The sequence below is a fragment of the Cynocephalus volans genome, chromosome X (assembly GCF_027409185.1).
Source record: "Cynocephalus volans isolate mCynVol1 chromosome X, mCynVol1.pri, whole genome shotgun sequence".
Taxonomy (NCBI): Eukaryota; Metazoa; Chordata; class Mammalia; order Dermoptera; family Cynocephalidae; genus Cynocephalus; species Cynocephalus volans.
Window position 1 is genome coordinate 9830581 of NC_084478.1, and position 10427 is coordinate 9841007.

Below are 10427 nucleotides of genomic sequence, written 5' to 3' on the forward strand. Positions count from 1 at the left end.
TTATATTTATAGGGAGGGGAGAGGGGGAGGGGATAAGATGGGAGGAGAAAGGAGGAGGAGGGGTGTGTTTGAGGCCCATGGCACCCCATTCATTCAAGCAGGGGAGCCCAGGGGACTTCCAGTCGTGTCTTTTTTATTGCTGGGCAGGATGCGGATGCTGAGGGGCATGGCTGGGGCCCCAGCCCCCCCAACCCCTTCTCAGGAGCCTGGGGTGCTTCCGGTAGCTGCTGAGTGGTTGTTGCTGGGTTACATGGGAACATCCAGGGGACATGGCTGAGGCTCTTGGCCCCCCTACCGCCCTGGCTTGGGAGCCTGGGGTGCTTCCAGTGGTGGCTCGGTGGTCATTGTTGGTTGGCTGCAGATGTCAGTGTGATGTGGCTGAGGCCCTTGGCCCCCCACAACCCTGCTTGGCAGCCTGGGGCGTTTCCAGCAGTGGCTAAGTGGTCATCACTGGGCTGAGTGCAGATGTTGGGGGTGTGGCTAACGCCCTTGGCCCCCCACTGCATGAGCTTGGGAGCTTGGGGTGCCTCTGGCAGCAGCCTGGTGGTCACTGCTGGGCTGTATGCAGTCATTGAGCTGGGGCCATGGCTGAGGCTCTTGGCCTTCCCCGAACCCTGGCTTGGGAGCTTGGGAGGCTTCCTCTCCTTCTAGGTTTTATAAGTGTTCTTTGGAGGTGTTAGGCCTTTCGTGGTTAATATCAAAACTTTGTCTCAGATCTAAGGGTTTTTTGTTTTCTCTTTCGGTTCTGTGTTGGATTATTCTCTGTTCTGAGCACTGGAACTGATTTGTTGTCCTTTGCTTACTTATAAAATGGGGGGACTTCCTAAGGAAACCAGCTCTTGAGCCCTGTGGTTGAGCTAAATTGCTGCTTTGCTGTCAATTCTCTGGCAAAGGCTTTTTGTGCAGCTCAGGTTTTAATTGTTGACCTTGTAAGCACTTCTGGGTCTTGTGAGGTCTGGTACACCTGGGTTGTGTGGAAACTCCAGTCTGGGCCTGAGTCCTTTCAGTGAACTACACCCCCTGCAGTTCTATATTCCAGACTAGTCTACAGTGAGTGGTCCTGTGCTGATTGTGGGACAGATCAGCTGTCCATGCTGTGCCCCAGTGTTCCCCCAGTGGGCCCGTCACATCCACTGCCCATACTCCAAACATTTCCCATGGGATGGGACATGCCCTGGTTCCCTGTGATGACTCACCAGCTTCTGAGTGGCTCCTTTATTCAGTTGTCTTTGGCCCCTCACTCCTATGTGGGTCCACAGGATTCTCGTTAGTGGTCTTGCTGGCCTGGGGGCCACCACGGCCCTCTTGTCCCCTACAGTCTCCAAACAACTTCATATGAAGGGCACAGCTATGGCTTTTCCCAGATCTTGTTTCGTGTGCTCACCAGCCCTGAAATGGCCGGGTCTCAAAATGGTCAGAGTGGTCCTTTCTCTCATCATGGCTTCTCCTGCCTTCATGAACTCTGTAGGTCTCTCTTGTTCCCCTGAGCTCTAGTGGCCCCAGATTGGCAGCCAATCCTTTTTACTAGCTGTAAGTTGGTTGATCGTGGGAAAGGGTGATGCTGGGGACTGTCTATTCCACCATCTTGACCACAATTGTCTCCCACCATTTCTTGTTTCCCCTACAGTACCTGTGTTTCCCACAGTTCCCATTAGTTCTGTCATAATTTCTGGTTTCTCCCACAATTCCATATTTCTGTCAGAATTCCTCTTTCCCACAGTTTGCAGGGATTTTTCCACAATTACCCATTCTCCACTTTTTCTCATAAATCTTTTTTCCTATAATTCTTTGTTATGTCCTATAATTTTGTCACCTGACTATACTCTTCTCTGCCATAATTGCTTCTCTCCCACAATTTCCCTTCATTCCCACAATTCCCATATCTCAGTTTCTCTCACCATTCTTTCCCACCATGCCTTGTGTCTCCCACAGTTCTTTGTTTTTGCCTACAATCTATCTTTCCCACAATTCTGTTCTCACCCACAATTCCTTGTTTTTCCCACAGTACCATGTCTCTCACAATTTCTTCTTTCCCACGATTCATTGCTTTCTCTCACAATTCATTCTTCCTTTCTCACAAATCTGTTTTCTTTTATAATTCTCTTCTCAACCACATTCTGTCTCCCCTACAATTTGGTTTCTCCTACATTTCTAATTTCTCTACCATAATTCTCATCCAAAATCTGATTCTCTCCCCAAATTCCCTCCTCTTTACACAATTTCCTGTCATTTCTATAACTCTACATTCTTGAACATAATCCTGTCTTTTTCACAGTTTTTTGTTCTCTCCCCAAATTTGTTTCTCCCATAATTCCCTGCCTCTCCCACAATTCTTTTCCCCACACAACTGTCCATTTTCAGCATAAATCTTTGTCTCTCCCCAAATTCCTTGTTATTCTCACATTACCTTGAGTGTCCCACAATTCCTTTTGCCTTCCACTAATCCTTTTATCTTGTATCTCCTATCATTCTCCTGTGTCTCACTTGTAGGCTCCTTACCCAGCACTGTGCATGTGAAGATTTTTTTGAGTGGCCTATCCTCTAAGTAGTGCCCTGAGGCTCTTCTCAAGAACTGAACATTATCCCACTCCTCCACACAATCAGCCCGTGTTAGGTGGAGTCTCTTGGGCTTGGGTTCTGGGAAATCAGCTTTCCCCTCACAGCAATCTGTTCTCACTTCATCTCTCCCTGAAAGTAACACCCACTAGCCACATGAATTGTAGCTGCTAGGAGAGTGCAGAAGAAAACATACCCCAGGACCTTGGACTCTGTTGAGCTGGCCAGATTATATTTAACGCCTTGAAGTGGAGTCACGCCCAGGTGTCAGGTTTTCTGTGGCTCATGCTCGGTGTCCAGTGGTTGAGGGTTCCAGTTCTAGGCCTTCAATATTTTCAAGGGATCCAAGAAAGGCAGATGAGGGCACAGGAGATATCCAATATACATTCAAATCTCAGTTCTACATGGGGCTCCCCAAAATCTGCCTGGACTTGCATGGCTCATTCAAGGGGACCAGTAGGAAGGGGTTGGCCCTTGGGCACCATGATGTTACTGGAGCCTGCATTTCCTGCAGGGATGTTCCTTAGATAGTCATAGACATAGCACCCATAGGAAATTAGTCAACATTCCCCAACAGCCTTGTTGAATTATCTTCTCAGAGACTTGCTCAGCCAGCATATTCTCTTCGAGGAGACCTTTAAGAGCAGGCCTGCTGGAAAGCACCCATCCAACTCAGCACAGGCAGGGCTGGGCTTAGGCAGCCCTGTTCCAGCAGCATTTGCTTCAAGAAAGTTGCTATGCATAAACTTTCTTTTCCATGGAGCCCCAGGGGGAGGATGAAAGGACCGGGAGCTCTTCAAAGCCACAGGACCCAGAGCATGTCCCAAAGTGTGGGGTCATGGGGGAGTATCCTCAGCCCAGAGCTTGATCACAAGCCACCATGTGACACCCCAGTCCAGAGTCTTTGGGAAAAGAACCGCAGAAATTGCACAAGTTCCCATGAGCACAGGATGTTCTCATGAACAGTGGGTGACCCTGCTAGAATCAAGTCTGTGAAGTGCTACACAGGCCACAATGTCTATGTGCATGTCAGGGGACACGGTAGTGTCATACTTGCCTTCTTGGTAATATTGTCGCCTGTTTCTGTAGCTCAGACTTTGCTAGTCTTTTCCAAGCACACCTCTCCAATTGCCACAATTTACCACCTTCTCTTTTCCACGTAACGCTAATGTTCTTTTGTTTTTTCCTTACGTGTCCTCTCGGACTCTACATGTGTCTCTTGTAAAATCGCACTTGTTCCTGCCCCTCCTTATACTCATTGGTCTTAGTCAGTGCTGCAGTGGATGTCAGGGCACTTACCTGTGTTTGTCCATTCGACTCACTTATTGAGCACCTTCTATGTGACAGATGTGGTTTTAGGCATTAGTGATACTAGGGCGATGAAGACAGACAAATTCCCTGCTCACTGAGACATTCTAGTGGCAGAGACAGAGAATAAAAAGCACAAGTAATAATATAATATTCGATCCTGATAGTGAGCAGTGCTATGAAGAAAAGCAAATCAGGGAGTGGGGTCAGAGAGTGGACGTAGTTAGGGTGTCCCAGAAGTCTCCCCAAGATGAGCTGACATTGAACCTAAATGAAGAGCAGGAAGGGGCCATGAGGAAATCTGGAGAAGAGCTCTACAGGCAGAAAAAGGGAAGAGCAAAGGTCCTGTGGCAGGACCAAGCTTGCAGTGTGGAAAACAGGGAGGCCAGTGTGCCTGAGGGATGCACGGGGAGGCTGTCATTGCCAGCAGGGCCCAGAGATGGAGGGACTTGGAGCTCTTGTGAAGGGCAGTCATTTGTCCCGCCTGCATCGGTGAAAAGGCCACCCTTCTTTGGGTCTTCCATCTGTGTATTCCCCGTGCACAGCCTATGGGCTGGCAGAGAGCAGGCACTCCTGGATATTTGTGGACTGAGAGAATAATTCTGACATTTGTTGCAAAGGATCTCACAGGTTCTGAAGGAAGCTGTGTGGGAATGATTAAACAGACCTGCAGGATCACTCATTTGAGGAGAGTGATGTGTGCTTTCACACTACCGACTGGCGCGCAATATTTTATTCCTCATGGTGTTGCACTGCTTTTTGTAAGCCAGCTCATGTTCTGGAGAAAGGACAGGGAAAAGGGGAAAATAGATTAATAAGGAGGCCCAAAGGAGAATCACGATGAAATCAGAATAAAGCCAGGTAGAATTAGCACCATGTGCTTATTTAAAATGGGCTGTTAGTTTGGTTCTGAGCTCCCTAGACGGGAAGTGAAGGAGAAAATGTGATCTGTTCCAAGATTCTTAATTGTCCACAAGAAAACATACCAAGTGTGCACGGAAGCACACATTCTCTTGAAACCCAGGCCTGAGAAAAAGTGTCCCCTCAGATGTTTCATGAAGTTGAAGCCGAATAACGTTGAGTATATTTGGATATATCAATTTAGGTATTACAAACGCCATCGTGGGTCACTTTATAACCACATATCATGGTCCCAGTTTGTGATCAGAACCAAGAAGCCCAATTTGGGAGAGATTTAGCAGGCATGTACTATTGTGTATGCAATTGGGCTTTGAAAGAGGGAAACGTTTTCCATGGGTTGAGGTAGGTGCTGGCATAGAGGAGCTGCTTGCTGAAACCATGTGGCATGAACCATGACAAGACAATGGGGAGGAGGCTTAGTCGTACAGAGGGTGCTGGTCCCTCCCTCTGGGCACCTCTTGGAACTGAGCGCAGGTAGGCAGGCAAGCGTGAGGGCGCTGCTGCCTGAGTTTGCATCCCCTGCCGGAGCTGCACCTGCCCATTGCTCCTCCGTCAGACAGTGCACGTGTCATGGCTCCAGAACCTCCTGGGTCAGTAGTTGTGGTTTCCTGCAGCATCCATCCACACACCACCCACTTATCAATTGCCCGACATGATTCTGGGGGATTTGTTTTATCCTTTGTAATGATGTCATCATGTAATGATGTCATACAATGTTGATGAAACGTATGCTATAGCTTTTCTTCTTTTTTTCACAGACAACACGAATGCTACAGCTCTGTCCATTTTCGGAAATGGACACAGACATAGGACACAGACACCATCACAATCTCTTCTCTTCTCTTTTTCCCGCCAGGTTCTGATGCCAGCACCATTGAAATCCATACTACAAGTGGGTCCCGCAATGCAAATGATTTGGACTCTGCTCCCCAAACACGTGGAGACCTATGAAGGGAACTTGACAGGCGACCAGCTCCCACATTCCTCAGACTCTTCACTTTTCATTCTTTAGAATCATGTTCTCACCTTCCCATCCCCGTGCTGCCAAGCTGTCGCATCCCCCAGACCTCACTGTCATCACGTGAGAGCTTCTTCCGGAGGCTCCTCTTGATGATAGGAACAGCGGTCCATGCGTGTGCACCTGTGAGTGCAGGAGCGTCCCTTCTAGACCATTCAGTCACTTCTCTAGACTCTTAGTTGCTACTAGAGTTTCTCTGAGGCTGGTCGTAATGTACGTGCAAGATCCGAGTCCTTGGGAAAGAATTTAAATAATAAAGTAATTGAGGCTGAACTCCCAGCCAGACTTGGATTCTGTCTGAACAACACCTCTAGCAAATGCTGTTGTTTTTAAAATTTTAATGAACACATTGTAATTGTACATACTTAAGGGGGTACAATCTGATATTTTGATACATACATATGTTGTATAAAATATGCCTGTTGGCCATTCGTATATCTTCTTTTGAGAAGTGTGTATTAAGATCCTTTGCCCACTTCTCAATTGAGCCATTTGGTTTTATTGCTGTTGAGTTGTTTAAGTTCCTCACATGTGCTTGATGTTATCCTCTTCTCAGATGTAAAGTTTGCAAATACTTTCTTCCGTTCTGTAGGTTGTCTCTTACTCTGTCAAGTTTCCTTTGATGTGCAAAATCTTTTTACTTTCACGTAATCCCACTCGTCTATTTTGGTTTCATTAATTGTGCTTCTGAAGTCTTATTTTAAAAATCCTTGCCAAACCCCATATCGTGGATTGTTTCCCCTATGTTTTCTTCTAACAGTTTCATAGCTTCAGGTTTTACATTTAAATCTTTAATCCATTTTGAATTGATTTTTGTATGTAGTGAGAGGTAGGGGTCTAGTCTCATTCTGCTGCATGTGGTGTCCAGTTTCCCAGCACCATTTACTGAAAAGAATATCTTCCACCCAATATGTTTACCTTTGCCAAAGATCAACTGGCTGGAGGTGAAGGAATTTATTTCTGGGTTCTCTGTTCTGTTCCATTGGTCCATGTGTCTGTTTTCATGCCAGTACCATGCAGTTATGGTTACTTTAGCTTCATAGTATAATTTGATGTCAGGTAGTGTGATGACTCCAGCTTTGTTCATTTTTTTCAGGATCTCTGGCTATTTGGGGTCGTTTTTGGATTCCATATGAATTCTAAGATTGTTTTTCTATTTCAGTGAAGGACGTCATTGGCATTTTGATAGGGATTGCATTAAATCTATAGATCACTTTGGGTAGAATAGCCATTAAACTATATTCGTTCTTCCAATCCATGAACATGGAATATCTTTCCATATGTTTATGCCCCCTTCAATTTCTCTCTACAACTTTTATACTTTTTATTGTAGAAGTCTTTCACTTCCTTGGTTAAGTTTATTCCTCGGTATGTAAATATTTTTGTAATTATCATTAGAGGAATTGTTTTCTTGATTTCCTTTTCAGATAGTTCACCATTAGTATATAGGAATACTAATTTTGTAACGGTTTTTTTTGTGCAGTCCTTAGGGTTTTCAACATATAAGATCATCTTGTTTGCAAACAAGGGACAGTTTGACTTCTTCCTTTCCAATTCAGATGACTTTTCTTCTCTCTCTTGCTAATTGCTCTGGCTAGGAATTTCGGTACTATGTTGAAGGTGAAAGTGGGTCCCCTTGTCTAGTTCCTAATCAAAGAGGGAAAACTCTCAGGTTTTCCCCATTCAGTATGATGTTAGCTGCGGTTCTGTCATATATGACCTTTATTGTATTGCAGTACATGCCTTCAATACCTAGTTTATTAAGAGTTTTTATCACGAAAGGATATTGAATTTTGTCAAATGCTTTTGCTGCATCAATTGAAGTGATCATATGATTTTTGTCTTTATTTCTGTTAACATGGTTGTTGAATTTATTGATACATCCTTGGATCCCTGGGATAAGTCCCAATTGATCACAGTGAATGATCGTATTAATGTGCTGTTGAATTCGGTTTACCAGTGTCTTGTTGAGAATTTTTGCATCTATGTTTATCAGATATTTGCCTACAAATTTCTTTTTTTTGTGTGTCCTTGTCTGGTTTTGGATCTGAGTAATGCTGGCCTCATAAAATGAGTTCAGATGTATTCCTTCCTCCTCAATGTCTAGAATAATCTGAAGATAAGTGGTGTCAACTCTTCTTTAAAAGCTTGGTAGAATTCAGCAGTGAAGCCATCAGGTCCTGGACTTCCTTTTAATGGAAGATTTTTTATAACTGATTCCATTTCCTCACTTGTTTTTCGTCTGTTCAGATTTTCTATTTCTTCATAATTGTATTTTTTCAGGAATTTATCCATTTCTTCTGTTATCAAATTTGTTGGCATAGTTATTCATAATAGACCCTTATGATCCTTTTAATTTTTGTGGCATCAGCTATAATTTGTCCTTTTTCATTTCTCATTTTATTTATTTGAATCTTCTCTCTTTTTTTCTTGGTTAATCTGGATAAAGTTTGGCCAAGTTTGTTTATCTTTTGAAAAAACCAACTCTTCGTTTCATTGACCTTTTCAATTGTTTAAGTTTCTATTTCATTTATTTCTACTCCGAGCTTAATAATTTCTTTCCTTCTGCCAATTTTGGGTTTAATTTTGTTGTTCTTTCTCTAGTGCCTTTAGGTTGTTTATTAGAAATCTTTTTCTATGAAGGCATTTAGTGCTGTCAACTTTCCTCTCCGAACTGCTTTTGCTGTGTCCCATAGGTTTTGGTATGATGTGTTTCCATTCTCATTTGTGTCAAAAAGCTTTTTAATTTCCCTTTTAATTTCTTCATTAACCCATTGGTTGTTTAGGAGGGTGTTGTTTAATTTCCATGTATTTGTATAGTTTCTAAGTTTTTCTTGTTCATTCTAGCAAATGCTCTTGAGTAGGGCATTGATGGGGCCAGAGGCAAGGTAGCAATCCAGCTGGATGAAAAGGAAATGGGGGTGTCACAGAGCAGCTGCACAGCATGTCCTCAATACACCCACTAGTGGGCAGAGAAGGGGCATGGCTTTTGTCACTAATTTAGCCTGTGTTCCCACGCTGGGCTGACCGATGACATAGTCAAAAGAATCCTTGGAACCTGACTTTGCTCAGATCCTTGTTCGTATCTACACACAGTTATGCATCACTTAACATTGAGGATCTGTTCTGAGAAACGTGTCGTTAGGTGGTGTCATCATTGTGTGAACATCATAGAGAGTACCTACACGAACCTAGATGGTATAGCCTAGTACACACTTAGGCTATATGGTATAGTCATTATAATCTGATGGGACCGCTGTCGTATATGCTGCTCATTGTTGACTGAAATGTTGTTATGCAGAGCATGAACGTACGTATGTGTGTGTGTGTGTGTGTGTGTGTGTGTGTGTGTATTTTTTCCTTCTTGCAAAAAGTGTTGCAGCATGCATTGGGGTCACAAGACACCCAGGTATTAAATAGAAAAGCCAGACACGATTTTCTCAGGACACTGTGGACAGCTCTGCCATGTGACATTTCCCTTCACATCAAGATTAAGTCTCCCTTTCATTCTAGAAGAGCTGTTCCAGAAAGCATCTGGATTTGGACTTTTGGAGTCACAAAGCTGCAGATGCATTTAGAGCACCCTGTGACCTTGGTATCTGGGTTGCCCAGGGGTCTCTGATAGTTGTTGCTGTACCTTCTTAATCTCTCCTTGAGCATTCTCTCCAACCTGATGAGGCACAGCTCCACCTCTCATTCTAGAAGCAGAGAGGCTAGCTACTTGCTTTTCCAGCCTCTCTTGCAGCTAGAGCAGGTTGCATGACTTTGCAGTGCCAGTCAGATATGTCTCCCAAGTCTCTAAGTTAGAAGTGAGGGCCCAAGAGAACGGGTGGCAGAGAAGCTGTTCTGAAGGAGCAGTGGCAGCAGTGGCAGCAGCAGGGAGGTCTGTGCTGGGAGGTGCATTGGGTGGGCTTTGAGGGGTGGGTCCAGAGTCCAGTTTCAGGGTGTGGGCAGTATCCACTGCTGTCTTTGCCATCATCTTGGCCAAGTTTTGCAGTCTGATGTTGGCGGTTCTGTGTACCTGCCAAATTGGTTCTCCAGAGATTCTCAAAGCTGCCACAATCCCTCTCAATCCTTTTTGGCTTACGTTAGCCAGTCAGTTTCTCCAGCTTGCAAATCAGAACCCCGACTGATCTGATTATGCAGTGAAAGGGACCCCTCCAAGACAGGACACTGAGCATCACCAGCTGACGCCCAGAGCATGATGCTTTTTACTGGGGTGAGCTGCGAGAGGAAGAGGGTGAGCGGACACCTTCTCACAGCGACTCGACACGCACTGGGCATGGAAAAATGCACATCAGGGACGTCGTGTATAAAGTCGATCTAGGGAACAAGGAGACGATGATTGAGCAAGCAAAGGAAGAAATGAGATGATAATTGGTTTGGGGCCATTTCTGTGGAAGTCTCATTGCTGCAGGGGCCGTACAGTCACGGGAGGCTTGTTTTGTTATTGTTTTCATGATGACCGACGTTAGAGCATGTTGAGATGCTGAGGGGAATGATCCCGCGGAGGGAACACGATGATGATAGTGGGATGGAGGGACAACTGCAGGAGGGACGTTCTCTCTTCAGGGAGAGCGGGAACTGGGACATACAGCCAGGAGTCTGGGCTGGTCTGTGAGGA

General features: G+C 45.0%; 1 protein-coding gene across 1 annotated transcript in view; it reads left to right on the plus strand.

Annotated features, from left to right (window-relative positions):
- Positions 1–5736, plus strand: part of LOC134367149 (G-protein coupled receptor 143) — a 49322-nt gene extending 43586 nt beyond the window's left edge. The window contains exon 9 of the mRNA XM_063083792.1: positions 5642–5736. Within this exon, the coding sequence (XP_062939862.1) occupies positions 5642–5736 (95 nt within the window). The remainder of the gene's footprint in view (positions 1–5641) is intronic.
- The last annotated feature ends 4691 nt before the right edge of the window (positions 5737–10427 follow it).